The 27,676-nt window shown below is 34.7% G+C and overlaps 1 protein-coding gene across 1 annotated transcript in view; it reads left to right on the top strand.

Moving 5' to 3' along the window:
* LOC133634271 (voltage-dependent T-type calcium channel subunit alpha-1I-like) overlaps positions 1–27,676 on the top strand; it is a 334,793-nt gene that overhangs the window by 104,020 nt on the left and 203,097 nt on the right. Inside the window, exons 6-8 of the mRNA XM_062027399.1 lie at positions 13,279–13,621; positions 13,703–13,795; positions 25,785–26,121. Coding sequence (XP_061883383.1) covers positions 13,279–13,621; positions 13,703–13,795; positions 25,785–26,121 — 773 coding nt within the window. The remainder of the gene's footprint in view (positions 1–13,278; positions 13,622–13,702; positions 13,796–25,784; positions 26,122–27,676) is intronic.

Genomic DNA, 27,676 nt, shown 5'->3' with positions numbered 1-27,676 from the left:
TTCACCCCAGTTCCCTCAAACATAGCAACTCCATAAAAATTTAAAAAGATAAAAAAAATATTAACACAAAAAATAATTAAAATGTATATTTTAAAATTTAACAATTTTTTTTATTTTTATAAAACAAAATTACAAATATATAAAAACTATTGCAATAACAAGGGATTGATACAACATTTCACCCCAGTTCCCTCAAGCATAGCAACTCTTAAAAAAATGTAAAAGATAAAAAAAAAAAAAATTAAAATTGTATATTTTAAAATTATGAAATTTTCTTTTTATAAAACAAAATTACAAATATATAAAAACAATTGCACTGACAATGGATTGATCCAACATTTCACCCCAGTTCCCTCAAACATAGCAACTCTTAAAAATTTAAAAAGATAAAAAAAAATATTAACACAAAAAAATAATTAAAATCGTATATTTTAAATTTTAACAATTTTTTTATTTTTTATAAAACAAAATAAAAAATATATAAAAACAATTGCACTGACAATGGATTGATCCAACATTTCACCCCAGTTCCCTCAAACATAGCAACTCTTAAAAATTTAAAAAGATTAAAAAAAATATTAACACAAAAAAATAATTAAAATCGTATATTTTAAAATATAAATTTTTTTTTATTTTTTATAAAACAAAATAAAAAATATATAAAAACAATTGCACTGACAATGGATTGATCCAACATTTCACCCCAGTTCCCTCAAACATAGCAACTCTTAAAAAATTCAAAAAGATTAAAAAAAATATTAACACAAAAAATAATTAAAATTGTATATTTTAAAATTTAACATTTTTTTTTTATATAAAACAAAATTACAAATATATAAAAACAATTGCAATAACAAGGGACTGATTCAACATTTCACCCCAGTTCCCTCAAACATAGCAACTCTTAAAATTTTAAAAAGATTAAAAAAAATATTAACACAAAAAATAATTAAAATTGTTTATTTTAAGATTGATCCAACATTTCACCCCAGTTCCCTCAAGCATAGCAACTCTTAAAACATTTTAAAAGATTTAAAAAAAATTAATACAAAAAATAATTAAAATTGTATATTTTAACATTTTTAAATTATATTTTTTTATAAAACAAAATTAAAAATATATAAAAACAATTGCAATGACAAGGGATTTATCCAACCTTTCACCCCAGTTCCCTCAAACATAGCAACCCTTAAAATATGACTTAAAATAAACAGAGCTCTTTTCCTGAAATGAGTGACTTAAAAATCAAACATTTTCTTTGGCTTGATTATCCACCAAAATGAATCGGGTTCTTGCTTTGACTAAAGTCCAGACAAGCTCCTCCTAAAGTCCGGACAAGATCCTCTTGAACAGGATCCTCGACCTTGTCCCTGAAGAGATAAGGGATCCTGCGGGGGCCTCAAAAGCCCATCTGCTAAAATGAATAGAGGTCTTGCTTTTTTTTCCTCGCCGGATGCCATCGCCGACTCTGCGTCCGCGTGAGCGCACTAGTTGTGTGATTGTGTGTGGCGGGGGGTCAGCGCGTCGCCATGGCAACCAATTTGGAGATGAAATGGCGCGTGAGCGCAATCATACGACGGCCCGACCCCACCTGACGGAATTTATTTTTCACGCTGTCGATAAGAACACACACGCACGCACACACACGCACGCACACACACACACACACACACACGCACACACACACACACGCTCGATGTCCGATCCGATAACAAGCCGGGCTTTGATCCTCTGAGCCGCTCGGGGTCTGATCCGTCACGCCGCACAGGAAGTGGTGACCATGACCATATGTGATGTGAACAGGAAGTCAGCAAGAACCCTATTGATTTTACCTAGCGAGGGTCATACACCCCATTCAGCAAGCTCAGACCTTTCTCACACACTCTGGATTTTGTCCTATGGAAGTGCAAGAACCCTGTTGATTTTGTACTTGATTTAGTTAAAATTGGCACAGGAATCCTATTGATTTTTGTTTGTTTGTTTGACATAAATGGTTGGTTTTTGCATACCAGGGCAAGGACCCTGTTGATTTAATGCTCACACTAACTGAACGTGTTGTTTTACTGCAAGAACCCTATTGATTTTTGTTCAAATTGGGACTAAGATGCTCGGCGGAGATTCGGTTAAATGTCACAAAATGCAAATTTGAGGGAATTTTTTTGCTTGTCAGGGCAAGAACCCTGTTGATTTAATGCTCACAGTGGGTGAAATTAGTCTGTTTTGATGCAAGAATCCTATTGATGTTTTTTTTATGCCATCAAAGATGATAAAGGGAGTTTAGGATCTAAATTCATACGGTCCAAAATGCAATTTATAGTTGTTTTTGCACAGCGGGGCAAGAACCCTGTTGATTTAATGCTCAGAGTAACTGAATTTGTTGTTTTTCTGCAAGAACCCTATTGATTTTTTGTTGAAATTGGGACTAAGATGCTCGGAGGAGATTCAGGTCAAGTTAATTGTCACAAAATGCAAATTGGAGGGAATGTATTTGCTTGTCAGGGCAAGAACCCTGTTGATTTAATGCTCACAGTGGGTGAAATTAGTCTGTTTTGATGCAAGAATCCTGTTGATGTTTTTTTATGCCATCAAAGATGATAAAGGGAGTCTAGGGTCTAAATTTATACGGTCCAAAATGCAATTTATGGTTGTTTTTGCACATCAGGGCAAGAACCCTGTTGATTTAATGCTCACAGTAACTGAACTTGTTGTTTTGCTGCAAGAACCCTATTGATTTTTTGTTGAAATTGGGACTAAGATGCTCGGAGGAGATTCAGGTCAAGTTAATTGTCACAAAATGCAAATTGGAGGGAATGTATTTGGTTATCAGGGCAAGAACCCTGTTGATTTAATGATCACATTGGGTGAAATTAGTCTGTTTTGATGCAAGAATCCTATTGATGTTTTTTTTATGCCATCATAGATGATTAAGGGAGTCTAGGGTCTCAATTTATACGGTCCAAAATGCAATTTATGGTTGTTTTTGCACATCAGGACAAGAACCCTGTTGATTTAATGCTCACAGTAACTGAACTTGTTGTTTTCCTGCAAGAATCCTATTGATTTTTTGTTGAAATTGGCACTAAGATGCTCAGAGGAGATTCAGGTCAGAAGTTAAATGACACAAAATGCACATTTGAGGGAATGTTTTATGTTATCAGGGCAAGAACCCTGTTGATTTATTGATCACAGTAACTGAACTTGTTGTTTTGCTGCAAGAACCCTAGTGATTTTTGTTAAAATTGGGACTAAGATGCTCGAAGGAGATTCAGGTCAGAATTTAAGTGTCACAAAATGCACATTTGAGGGAATGTTTTTGCTAATCAGGACAAGAACCCTGTTGATTTATTGATCACGGTGGGTGAAATTAGTCTGTTTTTATGCAAGAATCCTATTGATGTTTTTTTTATGCCATCAAAGATGATTAAGGGAGTCTAGGGTCTCAATTTATACGGTCCAAAATGCAATTTATGGTTGTTTTTGCACATCAGGACAAGAACCCTGTTGATTTAATGCTCACAGTAACTGGCCTTGTTGTTTTGCTGCAAGAACCCTATTGATTTTTTGTTGAAATTGGGACTAAGATGCTCGGAGGAGATTCAGGTCAAGTTAATTGTCACAAAATGCAAATTGGAGGGAATGTATTTGCTTGTCAGGGCAAGAACCCTGTTGATTTAATGATCACATTGGGTGAAATTAGTCTGTTTTGATGCAAGAATCCTATTGATGTTTTTTTATGCCATCATAGATGATAAAGGGAGCTTAGGATCTAAATTTATACGGTCCAAAATGCAATTTATGGTTGTTTTTGCACATCAGAGCAAGAACCCTGTTGATTTAATGCTCACAGTAACTGAACTTGTTGTTTTCTGCAAGAACCCTATTGATTTTTGTTCAAATTGGGACTAAGATGCTCGGAGGAGATTCGGTTAAATGTCACAAAATGCAAATTTGAGGGAATATTTTTGCTTGTCAGGGCAAGAACCCGATTGATTTATTGATCACAGTGGGTGAAATGAGTCTGTTGTGATGCAAGAATCCTATTGATGTTTTTTTATGCCATCACAGATGATAAAGGGAGTTTAGGATCTAAATTCATACGGTCCAAAATGCAATTTATAGTTGTTTTTGCACAGCGGGGCAAGAACCCTGTTGATTTAATGCTCACAGTAACTGAATTTGTTGTTTTTCTGCAAGAACCCTATTGATTTTTGTTGAAATTGGGACTAAGATGCTCGGAGGAGATTCAGGTCAAGTTAATTGTCACAAAATGCAAATTGGAGGGAATGTATTTGCTTGTCAGGGCAAGAACCCTGTTGATTTAATGATAACAGTGGGTGGAATTAGTCTGTTTTGATGCAAGAATCCTATTGATGTTTTTTTATGCCATCATAGATGATTAAGGGAGTCTAGGGTCTAAATTTATACGGTCCAAAATGCAATTTATGGTTGTTTTTGCACATCAGGGCAAGAACCCTGTTGATTTAATGCTCACAGTAACTGAACTTGTTTTGCTGCAAGAACCCTATTGATTTTTTGTTGAAATTGGGACTAAGATGCTCGGAGGAGATTCAGGTCATAAGTTAAATGGCACAAAATGTAAATTTGAGGGAATGTTTTTGCACATCAGGGCAAGAACCCTGTTGATTTAATACTCACGGTGTTGTTTTCCTGCAAGAATCCTATTGATTTTTGTTAAAATTATGACTAAGATGCTCGGAGAAGATTCAGGTCAGAAGTTAAAAGAAACCTGTTGATTTGATGCACACAGTGAGCAAAATGACTCTGTTTTCATGCAAGAATCCTATTGATGTTGGGTCTAAGACGCTCAGAAGAGATTCAAATGACACAAAATGCACATTTGACTAAATGTTGTTGCATATTAGGGCAAGAACCCTGTTGATTTAATGATCACAGTGAGGGAAATTACTCTGTTTTTTTATGCAAGAATCCTATTAATGTTTTTTTTATGCCATCAAAGATGATTAAGGGAGACTAGGATCAAAATTTATACGGCCCAAAATGCAATTTGAACTGATTTTAAGACATTTCTGGTTGTTTTTGCATATCATGGCAAGAACTCTGTTGATTTAATGCTTACAGTAACTGAACTTGTCGTTTTTCTGCAAGAACCCTAGTGATTTTTGTTAAAATTGGGACTAAGATGCTCGAAAGAGATTCAGGTCAGAATTTATGTGTCACAAAATGCACATTACAGGGAATGTTTTTGCTAATCAGGACAAGAACCCTGTTGATTTATTGATCACAGTGGGTGAAATTAGTCTCTTTTTATGCAAGAATCCTATTGATGTTTTTTTATGCCATCAAAGATGATTAAGGGAGTTAAGGGTCTCAATTTATACGGTCCAAAATGCAATTTATGGTTGTTTTTGCACATCAGGAAAAGAACCCTGTTGATTTAATGCTCACAGTAACTGAACTTGTTGTTTTCCTGCAAGAATCCTATTGATTTTTTGTTGAAATTGGGACAAAGATGCTCGGAGGAGATTCAGGTCAGAAGTTAAATGACACAAAATGCACATTTGAGGGAATGTTTTATGTTATCAGGGCAAGAACCCTGATGATTTATTGATCACAGTGGGTGAAATTAGTCTGTTTTTATGCAAGAATCCCATTGATGTTTTTTTTATGCCATCAAAGATGATTAAGGGAGTCGAGGGTCTAAATTTATACGGTCCAAAATGCAATTTATGGTTGTTTTTGCACATCAGGGCAAGAACCCTGTTGATTTAATGCTCACAGTAACTGAACTTGTTGTTTTGCTGCAAGAACCCTATTGATTTTTTGTTGAAATTGGCACTAAGATGCTCGGAGGAGATTCAGGTCAGAAGTTAAATGACATAAAATGAAAATTTGAGAGAATGTTTTTGCTTATCAGGGCAAGAACCCTGTTGATTTATTGATAACAGTGGGTGAAATTAGTCTGTCTTATGCAAGAATCCTATTGATGTTTTTTTTTTGCCATCAAAGATGATTAAGGGAGTCGAGGGTCTAAATTTATACGGCCCAAAATGCAATTTATGGTTGTTTTTGCACATCAGGGCAAGAACCCTGTTGATTTGATGCTCACAGTAACTGGCCTTGTTGTTTTGCTGCAAGAACCTTATTGATTTTTTGTTGAAATTGGGACTAAGATGCTCGGAGGAGATTCAGGTCAAATTAATTGTCACAAAATGCAAATTGGAGGGAATGTATTTGCTTTTCAGGGCAAGAACCCTGTTGATTTAATGATAACAGTGGGTGAAATTAGTCTGTTTTGATGCAAGAATCCTATTGATGTTTTTTTATGCCATCATAGATGATTAAGGGAGTCTAGGGTCTCAATTTATACGGTCCAAAATGCAATTTATGGTTGTTTTTGCACATCAGGACAAGAACCCTGTTGATTTAATGCTCACAGTAACTGAACTTGTTGTTTTTCTGCAAGAACCCTATTGATTTTTGTTGAAATTGGGACTAAGATGCTCGGAGGAGATTCAGGTCAGAAGTTAAATGACACAAAATGCAAATTTAAGGGAATGTTTTTGCTTATCAGGGCAAGAACCCTGTTGATTTAATACTCACGGTGTTGTTTTCCTGCAAGAATCCTATTGATTTTTGTTAAAATTATGACTAAGATGCTCGGAGAAGATTCAGGTCAGAAGTTAAATGACACAAAATGCAAATGTGAGGGAATGTTTCTGCTTGCCAGGGCAAGAACCCTGTTGATTTGATGCTCACAGTGGGCGAAATGACTCTGTTTTGATGCAAGAATCCTATTGATGTTGGGTCTAAGACACTCAGAAGAGATTCAAATGACACAAAATGCACATTTGACTAAATGTTGTTGCATATTAGGGCAAGAACCCTGTTGATTTAATGATCACAGTGAGGGAAATGACTCTGTTTTTTTATGCAAGAATCCTATTAATGTTTTTTTTATGCCATCAAAGATGATTAAGGGAGTCTAGGATCAAAATTTATACCGCCCAAAATGCAATTTGAACTGATTTTAAGACATTTCTGGTTGTTTTTGCATATCATGGCAAGAACTCTGTTGATTTAATGCTTACAGTAACTGAACTTGTTGTTTTGCTGCAAGAACCCTAGTGATTTTTGTTGAAATTGGGACTAAGATGCTCGAAAGAGATTCAGGTCAGAATTTAAGTGTCACAAAATGCACATTACAGGGAATGTTTTTGCTAATCAGGACAAGAACCCTGTTGATTTATTGATCACAGTGGGTGAAATTAGTCTCTTTTTATGCAAGAATCCTATTGATGTTTTTTTTGCCATCAAAGATGATTAAGGGAGTCGAGGGTCTAAATGTATACGGTCCAAAATGCAATGTATGGTTGTTTTTGCACATCAGGGCAAGAACCCTGTTGATTTAATGCTCACAGTAACTGAACTTGTTGTTTTTCTGCAAGAACCCTATTGATTTTTTGTTGAAATTGGGACTAAGATGCTCGGAGGAGATTCAGGTCAGAAGTTAAATGACACAAAATGTAAATTTAAGGGAATGTTTTTGGTTATCAGGGCAAGAACCCTGTTGATTTAAAGCTCATGGTGTTGTTTTCCTGCAAGAATCCTATTGATTTTTGTCAAAATTATGACTAAGATGCTCGGAGAAGATTCAGGTCAGAAGTTAAATGACACAAAATGCAAATTTGAGGGAATGTTTCTGCTTGCCAGGGCAAGAACCCTGTTGATTTAATGCTCACAGTAACTGAACTTGTTGTTTTCCTGCAAGAATCCTATTGATTTTTTGTTGAAATTGGGACTAAGATGCTCGGAGGAGATTCAGGTCAGAAGTTAAATGACACAAAATGCACATTTGAGGGAATGTTTTATGTTATCAGGGCAAGAACCCTGTTGATTTATTGATCACAGTGGGTGAAATTAGTCTCTTTTTATGCAAGAATCCTATTGATGTTTTTTTTATGCCATCAAAGATGATTAAGGGAGTCGAGGGTCTAAATTTATACGGTCCAAAATGCAATTTATGGTTGTTTTTGCACATCAGGACAAGAACCCTGTTGATTTAATGCTCACAGTAACTGAACTAGTTGTTTTGCCGCAAGAACCCTATTGATTTTTTGTTGAAATTGGGACTAAGATGCTCGGAGGAGATTCAGGTCAAGTTAATTGTCACAAAATGCAAATTGGAGGGAATGTATTTGCTTGTCAGGGTAAGAACCCTGTTGATTTATTGATCACAGTGGGTGAAATTAGTCTGTTTTGATGCAAGAATCCTATTGATGTTTTTTTATGCCATCATAGATGATTAAGGGAGTCGAGGGTCTAAATTTATGCGGTCCAAAATGCAATTTATGGTTGTTTTTGCACATCAGGAAAAGAACCCTGTTGATTTAATGCTCACAGTAACTTAACTTGTTGTTTTTCTGCAAGAACTCTATTGATTTTTGTTGAAATTGGGACTAAGATGCTCGGAGGAGATTCAGGTCAGAAGTTAAATGACACAAAATGCACATTTAAGGGAATGTTTTTGCTTATCAGGGCAAGAACCCTGTTGATTTAAAGCTCACGGTGTTGTTTTCCTGCAAGAATCCTATTGATTTTTGTTAAAATTATGACTAAGATGCTCGGAGAAGATTCAGGTCAGAAGTTAAATGACACAAAATGCAAATGTGAGGGAATGTTTCTGCTTGCCAGGGCAAGAAACCTGTTGATTTGATGCTCACAGTGGGTGAAATGACTCTGTTTTGATGCAAGAATCCTATTGATGTTGGGTCTAAGACACTCAGAAGAGATTCAAATGACACAAAATGCACATTTGACTAAATGTTGTTGCATATTAGGGCAAGAACCCTGTTGATTTATTGATCACAGTGAGGGAAATGACTCTGTTTTTTTATGCAAGAATCCTATTAATGTTTTTTTTATGCCATCAAAGATGATTAAGGGAGTCTAGGATCAAAATTTATACGGCCCAAAATGCAATTTGAACTGATTTTAAGACATTTCTGGTTGTTTTTGCATATCATGGCAAGAACCCTGTTGATTTAATGCTCACAGTAACTGAACTTGTCGTTTTCCTGCAAGAACCCTAGTGATTTTTGTTAAAATTGGGACTAAGATGCTCGAAGGAGATTCAGGTCAGAATTTAAGTGTCACAAAATGCACATTTCAGGGAATGTTTTTGTAATCAGGGCAAGAACCCTGTTGATTTATTGATCACAGTGGGTGAAATTAGTCTGTTTTTATGCAAGAATCCTATTGATGTTTTTTTTATGCCATCAAAGATGATTAAGGGAGTCGAGGGTCTAAATTTATACGGTCCAAAATGCAATTTATGGTTGTTTTTGCACATCAGGACAAGAACCCTGTTGATTTAATGCTCACAGTAAGTGAACTTGTTGTTTTGCTGCAAGAACCCTATTGATTTTTTGTTGAAATTGGGACTAAGATGCTCGGAGGAGATTCAGGTCAGAAGTTAAATGACACAAAATGCAAATGTGAGGGAATGTTTCTGCTTGCCAGGGCAAGAACCCTGTTGATTTAATGATCACATTGGGTGAAATTAGTCTGTTTTGATGCAAGAATCCTATTGATGTTGGGTCTAAGACACTCAGAAGAGATTCAAATGACACAAAATGCACATTTGACTAAATGTTGTTGCATATTAGGGCAAGAACCCTGTTGATTTAATGATCACAGTGAGGGAAATGACTCTGTTTTTTTATGCAAGAATCCTATTAATGTTTTTTTTATGCCATCAAAGATGATTAAGGGAGTCTAGGATCAAAATTTATACGGCCCAAAATGCAATTTGAACTGATTTTAAGACATTTCTGGTTGTTTTTGCATATCATGGCAAGAACCCTGTTGATTTAATGCTCACAGTAACTGAACTTGTTGTTTTCCTGCAAGAATCCTATTGATTTTTTTTTTAAATTGGGACTAAGATGCTCGGAGGAGATTCAGGTCAGAAGTTAAATGACACAAAATGCACATTTGAGGGAATGTTTTATGTTATCAGGGCAAGAACCCTGTTGATTTATTGATCACAGTGGGTGAAATTAGTCTGTTTTTATGCAAGAATCCTATTGATGTTTTTTGTATGCCATCAAAGATGATTAAGGGAGTCGAGGGTCTAAATTTATACGGTCCAAAATGCAATTTATGGTTGTTTTTGCACATCAGGACAAGAACCCTGTTGATTTAATGCTCACAGTAACTGAATTTGTTGTTTTTCTGCAAGAACCCTATTGATTTTTGTTGAAATTGGGACTAAGATGCTCGGAGGAGATTCAGGTCAAGTTAATTGTCACAAAATGCAAATTGGAGGGAATGTTTCTGCTTGCCAGGGCAAGAACCCTGTTGATTTAATGATAACAGTGGGTGAAATTAGTCTGTTTTGATGCAAGAATCCTATTGATGTTTTTTTATGCCATCATAGATGATTAAGGGAGTCTAGGGTCTAAATTTATACGGTCCAAAATGCAATTTATGGTTGTTTTTGCACATCAGGGCAAGAACCCTGTTGATTTAATGCTCACAGTAACTGAACTTGTTGTTTTGCTGCAAGAACCCTATTGATTTTTTGTTGAAATTGGGACTAAGATGCTCGGAGGAGATTCAGGTCATAAGTTAAATGACACAAAATGCAAATTTAAGGGAATGTTTTTGCTTATCAGGGCAAGAACCCTGTTGATTTATTGATCACAGTGGGTGAAATTAGTCTGTTTTTATGCAAGAATCCTATTGATGTTTTTTTTATGCCATCAAAGATGATTAAGGGAGTTGAGGGTCTCAATTTATATGGTCCAAACTGCAATTTATGGTTGTTTTTGCACATCAGGGCAAGAACCCTGTTGATTTAATGCTCACAGTAACTGAACTTGTTGTTTTGCTGCAAGAACCCTATTGATTTTTTGTTGAAATTGGGACTAAGATGCTCGGAGGAGATTCAGGTCAGAAGTTAAATGACACAAAATGCAAATTTGAGGGAATGTTTTTGGTTATCAGGGCAAGAACCCTGTTGATTTAAAGCTCACGGTGTTGTTTTCCTGCAAGAATCCTATTGATTTTTGTTAAAATTATGACTCAGATGCTCGGAGAAGATTCAGGTCAGAAGTTAAATGACACAAAATGCAAATTTGAGGGAATGTTTTTGCACATCAGGGCAATAACCCTGTTGATTTAATGATCACAGTAACTTAACTTGTTTTGCTGCAAGAACCCTATTGATTTTTGTTGAAATTGGGACGGAGATGCTCAGAGGAGATTCAGGTCAGAAGTTAAATGACACAAAATGCACATTTAAGGGAATGTTTTCGTTAATCAGGGCAAGAACCCTGTTGATTTATTGATCACAGTGGGTGAAATGACTCTGTTTTGATGCAAGAATCCTATTGATGCTGGTTGATGTTGGGTCTAAGACACTCAGAAAAGATTTAAATGACACAAAATGCACATTTGACTAAATGTTTTTGCATATCAGGGCAAGAACCCTGTTGATTTAATGCTCACAGTGGGTGAAATGACTCTGTTTTGATGCAAGAATCCTATTGATGTTGGTTGATGTTGGGTCTAAGACACTCAGAAGAGATTCAAATGACACAAAATGCACATTTGACTAAATGTTTTTGCATATCAGGGCAAGAACCCTGTTGATTTAATGCTCACAGTGGGTGAAATGACTCTGTTTGTATGCAATAATCCTATTGATGTTTTTTATGCCATCAAAGATGATTAAGGTAGTCTAGGATCTAAATGTAAACGGCCCAAAATGCAATTTGAACTGATTTTCAGACATTTATTGTTGTTTCTGCACATCAGGGCAAGAACCCTGTTGATTTGATGCTCACATAGTGGCTGAAAGGGTTGTGATTTGCAGCAAGAACCCTATTCATTTTTGTTAATATTGGGTCTAAGACGCTCAGAAGAGATTCAAATGACACAAAATGAAAATTTGACTAAATGTTGTTGCATATCAGGGCAAGAACCCTGTTGATTTAATGATCACAGTGGCTGAAATTAGTCTGTTTTCATGCAAGAACCCTATTGATGTTTGTTTATGGATCCAAGATGATTAAGGGAGCCTAGGATCAAAAGTTATAGGATCCAGGACGCTGCATATTATTTATATTTGGAACGGATTTTCAGACTTTTATGGTTGTTTTGCATATCAGGACAAGAATCCTGTTGATTTGATACTCACATATTGGCTGAAATCGTTTTTTTCTGCAAGAACCCTATGTATTGTTGTTTATATTGGGCCTTAGATGCATTTGTTTTAAGAAGTTAAATGAAGGAATGTTGTTGCATATTAGGGCAAGAACCCTGTTGATGTAATGCTCACAATGACTGAACTGACTCTGTTTTACTGCAAGAATTCTATTGATGTTTTTATATGCGATCCAAGATGATTAAGGGAGACTAAGATCATAAGTTGTACGGTCCAATATGCATTTTTGGAGCTGATATTCAGACATTTAGGGTTGTTTTTGGCATATCAGGGCATGAACACTGATGACATCTATTAAACAAGACAAGAGGCAAGGAATCAAAAAGAGACAGAATTACATTTAGCTCAATGAGGAGAAACGCGTAGACACTGTACTCTTCTACAGTGTCTCGCCACGCTCCGACGAAAAATTGTACGCCTGCTTTTTTATTTGGACTTTCCCTGATTACATGGCAACGGCTGTTTCTAAGGGACGGGGGTCGTAAACAGCCATCGCCTTTGGTTACAAACAGTTCAAAGAAACGGTCGTAAAACAGTTCAAAGAACAGGTGTCTTGAGGGGAGTCAGGTCCTGCTTCCTCTTCGCTTTGTAGATCTCGGGTCAAGACAAAATCTGTCTGTTGATTTCAATACATCAAAGAACCAGAACACCTTCATGTTGCTTCCCATCCTACACAGTGGAGTTTTACAAGCCCTTTGCTTGGTAGGATCAAAGACGGCAACACAAAGTTTTGTGATAACTTAGATACAATTTTTCTAACACTTTTTTTTTCCCTGCAAGAACTCTATTGATTTGTTTTGGATTTTTTTTCTATTCCACTAAGAAATATCCAGAGAAAGGTCATCTCTTTTAAATATTTATTGGAGAAATAGGAAGGAGGTTGAGCAAAAAAATCTGATTGTGAACTTGGATGTTTTGGTTCAATCTTGGAAAAGGCAGTAATACAGCATCAATCACAACACAAACCCATTTGGTGGGTAATATTTGACCAAAAAAATATATAAATGAGTGATCTCCAGCATCGCAACAGTCCTTGTCTCATGCTCTTGGGATGTGGGCCCCCCCAGCACGTACGGCGTCAGCCTGCCGCGTCCTTACTACATGGCGAGCGAGGACGACGAGCGGCCCTTCATCTGCTCGCTGCCCGTGGACAACGGCATCATGTCGTGTCTGGACGTGCCGGCGCGCCGCGAGGGAGGCCGCACGTGCTGCCTGGACAAGGACGATGTGCTCTACCGCCAGTCGCTGGGTCTCAGCGTGGAGCCGCCCGCCAACGGCAGCGTGGGCGCGTCGGGCCTCTGCGTCAACTGGAACCGGTACTACACCAGGTGTCACACCGGCTCCAGCAACCCGCACAAGGGCGCCATCAACTTCGACAACATCGCCTACGCCTGGATCGTCATCTTCCAGGTAGGGCGGTATGGGACGTTGGTGAAGTGGTTGTTGGCGGAATCGAACCTTTTTCCTGCACCGCTTCTACTTTGTGTGCAGGTGATCACCTTGGAAGGCTGGGTGGAGATCATGTACTACGTCATGGACGCTCACTCCTTCTACAACTTCATCTACTTCATCCTGCTCATCATCGTGAGTGCACACCACAACACACACACACACACACACACACACACACACACACACACACACACACACACACACACACACACACACACACACACACACACACACACACACACACACACACACAGACACACACACACACTTATGTGTACAAAGATGGATGGATGAATGAGTGAATTAATGAGTTATGGATGGATAGAAAAAATTAATGCAAGATGGATGGCTAAATGAATGAATCAATTAATTATGGATGGATGAATACATGACTGATACATGAATGAATGAAGGACAAATTGATTGATGATGGATGACGGATGGATGGATGATAGATAAATGGATGGCTGGATGGATAAGTGAATGAATTATGGCTACATATGTGAATAAATGATGGATAAATGAACGAGTAATGGATCAATTAATTAATTCATGATGGATTGATGGGTGGACGGATGAAGTCGGATTAAACGCAGGGTGATGGATGGATGGAGAAATGATGGCTGAATGAATGAATGAACGATGGATGGAAAGATGGATGGATGATTGAGTTATGGATGGTTAGAAAAATGAATGCAAGATGGATGGCTAAATGAATGAATAGATTAATTATGGATAGATGGATGGATGAATAAAAGACTGATACATGAATGAATGATGGACAAATTAATTGATGCTGGATGACGGATGGATGGATGATAGATGGATGGATAAATGGATGGCTGGATGGATAAGTGAATGAAGTGTAGCTACATATATGAATAAATGATGGATAGATGAACGAATAATGGATCAATTAATTAATTCATGATGGATTGATGGGTGGACGGATGAAGTCGGATTAAACGGAGGAAGATGGATGGATGGAGAAATTATGGATGAATGGATGAATGAATGAATGAACGACTTATGGAAAGATGGATGGATGAATGAGTCAATGAATGAGTTATGGATGGATAGAAAAATGAATGCAAGATGGATGGCTAAATGAATGAATCAATTAATTATGGACGGATGGATGGATGAATAAATGACTGATACATGAATGAATGATGGACAAATTAATTGATGATGGATGACGGATGGATGGATGATAGATGGATGGCTGGATGGATAAGTGAATGAATTATGGCTACATATGTGAATAAATGATGGATAAATGAACGAGTAATGGATCAATTAATTAATTCATGATAGATTGATAGTTGGACGGATGAAGTCGGATTAAACGCAGGGTGATGGATGGATGGAGAAATGATGGATGAATGAATGAATGAACACCGGATGGAAAGATGGATGAATGAATGAATCAATTAATGAATTATGGGTGGATCAAAAAATTAATGCAAGATGGATGGCTAAATGAATGAATCAATGAATTATGCATAAATGGATGGATGAATAAATGATTGATACATGAATGAATGACTGAATGAATGAATGAATGATGGACACATTAATTGATGATGGATGACGGATGGGTGGTTGGATGGATGGATGGATACATGGATGGCTGGATGGATAAGTGAATGAATTATAGCTACAAATATTATATATATATATATATATATATATATATATATATATATATATATATATATATATATATATATATATATATATATATATATATATATATATATATATATATATATGTATATATATATATATATATATATATATATATATATATATATATATATATATATATTATATATATAATATAATATATAATATAAATGATGGATAAATGAACGAATAATGGATCAATTAATTAATTCATGATAGATTGATAGGTGGTGATAGGTAGGATTAAACAGAGGGTGATGGATGAATGGAGAAATGATGGATGAATGAATGAATGAATAAATGAGTTATGGATGGTTAGAAAAATGAATGCAAGATGGATGGCTAAATGAATGAATCAATTAATTATGGACAGATGAATGGACGAATAAATGACTGATACATGAATGAATGATGGACAAATTAATTGATGATGGATGACGGATGGATGGATGATAGATAAATGGATGGCTGGATGGATAAGTGAATGAAGTGTAGCTACATAAATGAATAAATGATGGATAAGTGAACGAGTAATGGATCAATTAATTAATTCATGATGTATTGATGGGTGGACGGATGATTTAGGATTAAACGAAGGATGATGGATGGATGGAGAAATGATGGATGAATGAAAGAATGAATGAACGATGGATGGAAAGATGGATGGATGATTGAGTTATGGATGGTTAGAAAAATGAATGCAAGATGGATGGTTAAATGAATGAATCAATGAATTATGGACGGATGGATGGATGAATAAATGACTGATACATGAATTAATGATGGACAAATTAATTGATGATGGATGACGGATGGATGGATGATAGATAAATGGATGGCTGGATGGATAAGTGAATGAAGTGTAGCTACATAAATGAATAAATGATGGATAAGTGAACGAGTAATGGATCAATTAATTAATTCATGATGTATTGATGGGTGGACGGATGATTTAGGATTAAACGAAGGATGATGGATGGATGGAGAAATGATGGATGAATGAAAGAATGAATGAACGATGGATGGAAAGATGGATGGATGATTGAGTTATGGATGGTTAGAAAAATGAATGCAAGATGGATGGTTAAATGAATGAATCAATGAATTATGGACGGATGGATGGATAAATAAATGACTGATACATGATTGAATGATGGACAAATTAATTGATGATGGATGACGGATGGATGGATGATAGATAAATGCATGGCTGGATGGATAAGTGAATGAATTGTAGCTACATATATGAATAAATGATGGATAAATGAACGAGTAATGGATCAATTAAATAATTCATGATAGATTGATAGGTGGACGGATGAAGTCGGATTAAACGGAGGGTGTTGGATGGTGGAGAAATCATGGATGAGTGAATGAATGAACAATGGATGGATGGATGAATGAGTGAATGAATAAGTTATGGATGGATAGAAAAATGAATGCAAGATGGATGGCTAAATGAATGAATCAATTAATTATGGATAGATGGATGGATGAATAAAGGATTGATACATGAATGAATGATGGGCAAATTAATTGATGATGGATGACGGATGGGTGGTTGGATGGATGGATGGATACATGGATGGTTGGATGGATAAGTGAATGAATTATAGCTACATATATGAATAAATGGTGGATAAATGAACGAATAATGGATCAATTAATTAATTCATGATGGATTGGTAGGTGGACGGATGAAGTCGGATTAAACGGAGGATGATGGATGGATGGAGAAATTATGGATGAATGAATGAATGAATGAATGAATGAATGAATGAATGAATGAATGAATGAATGAATGAATGAGTTATGGATGGATAGAAAAATTATTGCAAGATGGATGGCTAAATTAATGAATCAATTAATTATGGATAGATGGATGGATGAATAAATGACTGATACATGAATGAATGATGGACAAATTAATTTCTGATGGATGACGGATGGGTGAGTGGGTGGATGGATAAATGGATAAATGGATGGCTGGATGGATAAGTGAATGAATTATAGCTACATATATGAATAAATGATGGATAAATGAACGAATAATGGATCAATTAATTAATTCATGATAGATTGATAGGTGGACGGATGAATTAGGATTAAACGGAGGATGATGGATGGATGGAGAAATTATGGATGAATGAATGAATGAACGACGGATGGAAAGATGGATGGATGAATGAGTAAATGAATGAGTTATGGATGGATAGAAAAATGAATGCAAGATGGGTGGCTAAATGAATGAATCAATTAATTATGGACGGACGGATGGATGAATAAATGACTGATACATGAATTAATGATGGACAAATTAATTGATGATGGATGACGAATGGATGGATGAATGAATGAATGAATGAGTTATGGAAAGATGGATGGATGAATGAGTCAATGAATGAGTTATGGATGGATAGAAAAATTAATGCAAGATGGATGGCTAAATGAATGAATCAATTAATTATGGATGAATGAATACATGACTGATACATGAATGAATGAAGGACAAATTGATTGATGATGGATGACGGATGGATGGATGATAGATAAATGGATGGCTGGATGGATAAGTGAATGAATTATAGCTACATATATGAATAAATGATGGATAAGTGAATGAGTAATGGATCAATTAATTAATTCATGATGGATTGATGGGTGGACGGATGAAGTCGGATTAAACGAAGGATGATGGATGGATGGATGGAGAAATGACGGATGAGTGAATGAATGAACAATAGATGGATGGATGGATGAATGAGTGAATGAATAAGTTATGGATGGATAGAAAAATGAATGCAAGATGGATGGCTAAATGAATGAATCAATTAATTATGGATAGATGGATGGATGAATAAATGATTGATACATTAATGAATGATGGACAAATGAATTGATGATGGATGACGGATGGGTGGTTGGATGGATGGATGGATGGATGCATGGATGGTTGGATGGATAAGTGAATGAATTATAGCTACATATATGAATAAATGGTGGATAAATGAACGAATAATGGATCAATTAATTAATTCATGATGGATTGGTAGGTGGACGGATGGATTAGGATTAAACGGAGGATGATGGATGGATGGAGAAATTATGGATGAATGAATTAAGGAATGAATGAATGAGTTATGGATGGATAGAAAAATTATTGCAAGATGGATGGCTAAATTAATGAATCAATTAATTATGGATAGATGGATAGATGAATAAATGACTGATACATGAATGAATGATGGACAAATTAATTTCTGATGGATGACGGATGGGTGAGTGGGTGGATGGATGGATAAATGGATAAATGGATAAATGGATGGCTGGATGGATAAGTGAATGAATTATAGCTACATATATGAATAAATGATGGATAAATGAACGAATAATGGATCAATTAATTAATTAATGATAGATTGATAGGTGGACGGATGGATTAGGATTAAACGGAGGATGATGGATGGATGGAGAAATGATGGATGAATGAACGACGGATGGAAAGATGGATGGAAAGATGGATGGATGATTGAGTTATGGATGGTTAGAAAAATAAATGCAAGATGGGTGGCTAAATGAATGAATCAATGAATTATGGACGGATGGATGGATGAATAAATGACTGATACATGAATGAATGAAGGACAAATTGATTGATGATGGATGACGGATGGATGGATGATAGATAATTGGATGGCTGGATGGATAAGTGAATGAATTGTAGCTACATATATGAATAAATGATGGATAAGTGAACGAGTAATGGATCAATTAATTAATTCATGATGGATTGATGGGTGGACGGATGAAGTCGGATCAAACGAAGGATGATGGATGGATGGAGAAATGACGGATGAGTGAATGAATGAACAATAGATGGCTGGATGGATGAATGAGTGAATGAATGAGTTATGGATGGATAGAAAAATGAATGCAAGATGGATGGCTAAATGAATGAATCAATTAATTATGGATAGATGGATGGATGAATAAAGGATTGATACATGAATGAATGATGGACAAATTAATTGATGATGGATGACGGATGGGTGGTTGGATGGATGGATAGATACATGGATGGCTGGATGGATAAGTGAATGAATTATAGCTACATATATGAATAAATGATGGCTAAATGAACAAATAATGGATCAATTAATTAATTCATGATAGATTGATAGGTGGACGGATGAATTAGGATTAACCGGAGGGTGATGGACGGATGGAGAAATGATGGATGAATGAATGGATGAATGAATGAATGAATGAATGAATGAATGAATGAATGAATGAATGAATGAATGAACGATGGATGGAAAGATGGATGGATGAATGAGTAAATGGATGAGTTATGGATGGATAGAACAATGAATGCAAGATGGATGGCTAAATAAATGAATCAATTAATTATGCATGAATGGGTGGATGAATAAATGAATTAATGATGGACAAATTAATCAATGATGGATGGCGGATGGATGGATGATAGATGGATGGCTGGATGGATAAGTGAATGAATTATGGCTACATATGTGAATACATGATGGATAAATGAACGAGTAATGGATCAATTAATTAATTCATGATAGATTGATAGGTGGACGGATGAAGTCGGATTAAACGGAGGGTGATGGATGGATGGAGAAATGATGGCTGAATGAATGAATGAACGATGGATGGAAAGATGGATGGATGATTGAGTTATGGATGGTTAGAAAAATGAATGCAAGATGGATGGCTAAATGAATGAATCAATGAATTATGGACAGATGGATGGATTAATAAATGACTGATACATGAATGAATGATGGACAAATTAATTGATGATGGATGACGGATGGATGGATGATAGATACATGGATGGCTGGATGTATAAGTGAATGAATTATAGCTACATATATGACTAAATGATGGATAAGTGAACGAGTAATGGATCAATTAAATAATTCATTGATAGGTGGACGGATGAAGTCGGATTAAACGGAGGGTGATGGATGGATGGAGAAATGATGGATGAATGAATGAATGAACGACTTATGGAAAGATGGATGGATGAATGAGTCAATGAATGAGTTGTGGATGGATAGAAAAATGAATGCAAGATGGATGGCTAAATGAATGAATCAATTAATTATGGACGGATGGATGGATGAATAAATGACTGATACATGAATTAATGATGGACAAATTAATTGATGATGGATGACGGATGGATGGATGATAGATGGATGGCTGGATGGATAAGTGAATGAATTATGGCTACATATGTGAATAAATGATGGATAAGTGAACGAGTAATGGATCAATTAATTAATTCATGATGGATTGATGGGTGGACGGATGAAGTCGGATTAAACGCAGGGTGATGGATGGATGGAGAAATGATGGCTGAATGAATGAATGAACGATGGATGGAAAGATGGATGGATGATTGAGTTATGGATGGTTAGAAAAATGAATGCAAGATGGATGGCTAAATGAATGAATCAATGAATTATGGACGGATGGATGGATGAATAAATGACTGATACATGAATGAATGATGGACAAATTAATTGATGATGGATGACGGATGGATGGATGATAGATGGATGGATAAATGGATGGCTGGATGGAAAAGTGAATGAAGTGTAGCTACATATATGAATAAATGATGGATAAGTGAACGAGTAATGGATCAATTAATTAATTCATGATGGATTGATGGGTGGACGGATGAAGTCGGATTAAACGGAGGATGATGGATGGATGGAGAAATTATGGATGAAAGGATGTATGAATGAATGAATGAACGACTTATGGAAAGATGGATGGATGAATGAGTCAATGAATGAGTTATGGATGGATAGAAAAATGAATGCAAGATGGGTGGCTAAATGAATGAATCAGTTAATTATGGACGGATGGATGGATGAATAAATGACTGATACATGAATGAATGAAGGACAAATTGATTGATGATGTATGACGGATGGATGGATGATAGATACATGGATGGCTGGATGGATAAGTGAATGAATTATAGCTACATATATGAATAAATGATGGATAAGTGAACGAGTAATGGATCAATGAATTAATTCATGATGGATTGATGGGTGGACGGATGAAGTCGGATTAAACGGAGGGTGATGGATGGATGGAGAAATAATGGATGAGTGAATGAATGAACAATAGATGGCTGGATGGATGAATGAGTGAATGAATGAGTTATGGATGGATAGAAAAATGAATGCAAGATTGATGGCTAAATGAATGAATCAATTAATTATGGATAGATGGATGGATGAATAAAGGATTGATACATTAATGAATGATGGACAAATGAATTGATGATGGATGATGGATGGGTGGTTGGATGGATGGATGGATACATGGATGGTTGGATGGATGAGTGAATGAATTATAGCTACATATATGAATAAATGGTGGATAAATGAACGAATAATGGATCAATTAATTAAATCATGATGGATTAATAGGTGGACGGATGAATTAGGATTAAACGGAGGGTGATGGATGAATGGAGAAATGATGGATGAATGAATGAATGAATGAATGAATGAATGAATGAATGAATGAATGAATGAATGAATGAATGAATGAGTTATGGATGGATAGAAAAATGAATGCAAGATGGATGGCTAAATGAATGAATCAATTAATTATGGATAGATGGATGGATGAATAAAGGATTGATACATGAATGAATGATGGACAAATTAATTGATGATGAATGACGGATGGGTGGTTGGATGGATGGATGGAGGGATACATGGATGGTTGGATGGATAAGTGAATGAATTATAGCTACATATATGAATAAATGATGGATAAATGAACAAATAATGGATCAATTAATTAATTCATGATAGATTGATAGGTGGACGGATGAATTAGGATTAAACGGAGGGTGATGGATGGATGGAGAAATGATGGATGAATGAATGGATGAATGAATGAATGAACGATGGCTGGAAAGATGGATGGATGAATGAGTAAATGGATGAGTTATGGATGGATAGAAAACTGAATGCAAGATGGATGGCTAAATGAATGAATCGATTAATTATGGATAGATGGATGGATGAATAAAGGATTGATACATGAATGAATGATGGACAAATTAATTGATGATGGATGATGGATGGATAAATGGATGGCTGGATGGATAAGTGAATGAATTGTAGCTACATATATAAATACATGATGGATAAGTGAATGAGTAATGGATCAATTAATTAATTCATGATAGATTGATGGGTGGATGGACGAAGTCGGATTAAACGGAGGGTGATGGATGGATGGAGAAATGATGGATGAGTGAATGAATGAACAATAGATGGATGGATGGATGAATGAGTGAATGAATGAGTTATGGATGGATAGAAAAATGAATGCAAGATGGATGGCTAAATGAATGAATAAATTAATTATGGATAGATGGATGGATGAACAAAGGATTGATACATGAATGAATGATGGACAAATTAATTGATGATGGATGACGGATGGGTGGTTGGATGCATGGCTGGATGGATAAGTGAATGAATTATAGCTATATGAATAAATGATGGATAAGTGAACGAGTAATGGATCAATTAATTCATTCATGATAGATTGATAGGTTGACGGATGATTTAGGATTAAACGGAGGATGATGTATGGATGGATGGAGAAATGATGGATGAATGAATGAATGAACGATGGATGGATGAATGAATGAGTGAATGAATAATATATATATAAATATAAATAAAATACCTTGTTCACTTATCTTAAAACTCACGCTCGGCTAAGCAAAGAAAGGTTCCTGCAGGTCGGATGTCCCACGATTGGTCGGGTCTTAAACGCATCATCATGCACTTTATAATGTTCACAATATGCTCTGTGCGCACAAAAGTAATGGGACAGCCACAGAGGAGAAAAGTGCGGGAAGAGTTTCTTTTGACCACGTGTTGTGTTCATCTCGTGTAAGGTCAGAGGTCACTGATGTCCCCGCATCGTCCAGGTGTCCACGTCCCTGGTCATGTGACCTGCGGCTCCACTTCTTCCCGCTTTTCTGCTCTGAAAACAGAACGGCAGAACTTTTCTTGGAGAGCTTTTCAAAGAGCGATAAATCATGGCGAGCTGGTCATGTTAGCCCGCCGGGGAGCTGCGAGCGTGTCGAATCAGGGGGGCTTACTTCCCACAATGCCGTGCGCTCAAACAGGTTGAGGGTGTCATTTTCTGCTTGTTGAACATTAATTCCACGAGGCGCGGATGCCTGGCATGCAAAGCCTTTAATTACACGGCCGCCTGTTGACTAAACACGCTGCGTCCTTCTCCTCCGTCGTCCTTCTCCTCCTTCAAAAGGCGCCGGAAACCAACGCCAACATGACGCTGCCTGTCAAACATCATGACTGATGGATGCTTTTATTTTGAAAAAAATTATGACAGCAAAGTCCTGCTGCACTGACGTAAAGTGACTAATTTTTTATATTTTTAACAGCAGATGCATGTTTTATTGTTGCCCAAACTGAATACATTTAATACAAATAATTACAAATACATGAATACATGAATTAAAAAGTGCAATAATTCACTATTTCACTACGTGCGGTATTTGAATTTATTCCATGACTGGTAATAAAAGCTTTTTAAATACAATTGAAAAGTCATATAACAGAATAATACAGATGTATTAGTGTTGAAAATATACTTAAATAGATAATATGTTCATCCATTTTGTTATTCACAAAGTAGTTAGTCAGTCAACAAATGAATGAACGCACGAATATAAGTAAACACACACAAAAATAAATGTGTAATAGTAAAACAGTGTTACTATTAGTATTGTTGTTATTGTGTGATGAGTCAATCACTAAATAAATATCATTAAAAAGGTCATAAAATGAATAAATACATTAAAAATGTTCATTTCAGATTATAATATTATTCACCATTTATTTATTATTATTTTAATTGTTAGTGTTATTACTATTTTTTTGTAATTGGTCAGTCTATGGATACATTTATACACAATAAGGATCATAAGAAAAGTCAGGAAATACAAAAAAAATACATACAACTGTTTATGGCAGATTCTAATTATTTTTTATTTTCTATCAATATTATTATTGGTATTACTATTATTATTATTTTTATTATGTGTCAGTCAATAAAACAATCAATTAATGCATAGAAAAATAAGGGGGAAATCCAGAAATAAATCAATATATTTTAAAATGTAATATAAGATTACATTATTATTATTGATATTTTTATATTTGTATTATTATTATTATTATTATTATTATTATTATTATTATTATTATTATTATTATTATTATTATTAATAGCATTGTTATTGCAAGTCTTAAAACTATAATTTTGTAATCAGTCTAATAATAATAATGTCATGAAATAGATTAATGCATTAATACATTAAAATCTTTAGTGAAGATATTATCATTTGTATTTGTATTCATATTATTACTGTTATTATTATTTTTTTGTTAGAATTATTATTTATATTGTTATTATCATTATTAATATTATTATCATTCGTCAACATAATTATTGATCTTATAGTATTATTATTATTATTGTTGTTGTTATTATTATTATTATTATTATTATTATAAGTATTCATATTATTATTATTATTATTATCATCACTGTTATATTATTATTATTATTATTATTAGTTATTAAAATAATTATTCATATTATTATTATTATTGATGTAAAAAATGAGGAAAACCATGGACTAAATCAATACATAAAAGATTGTATTAAAGATTATATTATCCTCATTATTATTATGATAATTTTTAAATTATTATTATTACGAAATATATATTTCTCAATATTATTATTATTTTTTTATTTATTATTGTTGTTGTTATTTTTTTGTTATATGTCAGTCAATGAAGCAATCAGTCGATCAATAGAAACAATTAGGAAGATCATGGACATGGACTAAATCGATATATAAAAGATTGTATCCATCCATCGGTCCATTTTCTAACCCTTATATTAAAGATTAAATTAATAAAATATTTAATATTAAAGGTTGTATTATGATTATAATTTTTATTATTTCTATTATTATTATTATTGATATACTGTATAATCAGTCATATAGTCATAAATGAATTAATCACTATAAAGAAACATTTTTTAAAAATCAATAAAAATTTAAAATAAATAAATAGGTCATTAAATCAATTGTCGTATTAAAAAAATAAAACAATTGTTTTTGATTGCATTTTTCAAAAATAATTTAGTTTAGTTATGAATTAAATAAATTGTCCGGGAGTGTTATGGATAGAAACCTCTTGTCACTTTTGGGATGTTTCTTATTTTCATGGATAAAAGTACATTTTGTCTTCCCGCTTGGTAGACCATATACGATGTTTCCCTTAAGAAGCTGCCCTGGTGTCCCCAGGTGGGCTCCTTCTTCATGATCAACCTGTGCCTGGTGGTCATCGCCACGCAGTTCTCCGAGACCAAGCAGCGGGAGCACCAGCTGATGCAGGAGCAGCGGGCGCGCTGCTCGTCCTCCTCCACGCTCGCCAGCGAGCCCGGCGACTGCTACGAGGCGCTCTTCCAGCTCATCTGCCACATGATCCGCAAGGCCCGCAGGCAGACCGTCACCCTCCTCAACGCCGTGCGCGGGAAACCCCGCGGCTTTGGGGGCGTGGGCAGAGGCAGGAGAGGCGACGGCAGGGAGCGCAACGCCAACGGGAGAGGAGGGCGGGAGCGACGAGACGCCTTCCGACCAGGTGGGTGACGAATCGCTGTGGTGTGACCAATGGCGACTAGCCACTGACCCAAACCGAGGCGCCCCTCGTTATTTCAAGATCTACGCGGGAGAACGTGCTAAAGAGCAACAGATGGCGCGGCGTTTCACGTGGGTCACGGGAAAACAGCTCGAGAAAACTAAGTCAAGGACTCGATACCGCCAATGAATGTTTTTAATAAAAAGCAGGCTTCGCTGCACATCTTAAAACAGAGCTCTGCCAACGCTGCGTCAGTCGGTCACAGACGTGGGAGATGCAACATTCAGTTTCCTTTAGCGGACTTGCTAACTTAGCATGGTGTTAAAATATCATGTTAGCATGTAGCTCACATAGCTATGCTAGTGTTAAGTGGTGCCTGAAAACATTTATTCAATGTTTTATGCAGATTAATTATTATTTAAAAAATGTTTATCAATATTATTGTTGTATAAAAATTCTGATTAAAGATTTATTTTTTTTATTTTTTTTTAAATATTATTATTATTATTATTATTGTATTATAATATTAATTATTTGTATTATTATAATCATAATTATTGTTATAATGGTTATTATTTTTAGTATTCTTACTGTCATTTTGTAATAGTATGTTTATAAATTGATGCATATGTAATAAGTATAATTAATAATGGCATTATATAAATACATTCAAATGTTTATTACAGATTATTATTATTTTTGTTCGTGTTATAATCATTATTATTATTAGTAATATTAGTAATAATACTATATGTCAGTCAATAAAGCAATCAATTAATAAATCAAAATCATGAAATATATCAATATATTAACATTTTACAAAATATTATTATTTTTGCTAATATTATTATAACTATTATTATCATTATTATTGTTGTTGTTGTATTTGTCTGTATTGCTAGTAAAATCACTGTCATTTTATAATTAGTCAGTCTATGATGCATACATAATAAATATCATTGAAAAAATTCCTGAAATAAATAAATACATTTAAAATGTTTATTGAAGATTATTATTTTGTTTGAGTTAATATTAGTGTTATTATTTTTTATTATTTTATTATGTCAGTCATTAAAGCAAGAAATCAATCAACAAATAGAAAAAGATGGGAAGAGTCATTAAATAAAAATAAAAAAAATCATTAAATATAATGACTAATTATTATTATTATTATTATTATTATTATTATTAGTTATTAACATCATTATGAATTAATATATTTATTGTTATTATTATTAATATAATAATTATTATTATTATAATAATAATTATTATTATTATTTTATTATTATCGTTATTATTTTTGTTAAATGTCAGTCAATAAATTAATAGAAAAAAATTAGAAAAACCATCGACTAAATCAATATATCAAAGATTAGAGTAAAGATTCAATTTTTATCATACTTATTATTTTGTATTATTATCATTATTATTATTATTATTATTATTATTATTATTATTTAATATCTTTATTATTATTATTATTATTATTATTATTATTATTAAAAAACAGACCTCTTTTAACTATTTTTCAGTCAGCTAGCGACATCAGAGCTGT

This window comes from Entelurus aequoreus, linkage group LG18 (genome assembly GCF_033978785.1).
Source record: "Entelurus aequoreus isolate RoL-2023_Sb linkage group LG18, RoL_Eaeq_v1.1, whole genome shotgun sequence".
NCBI lineage: Eukaryota > Metazoa > Chordata > Actinopteri > Syngnathiformes > Syngnathidae > Entelurus > Entelurus aequoreus.
This window is presented reverse-complemented; position numbering and strand designations above follow the sequence as displayed.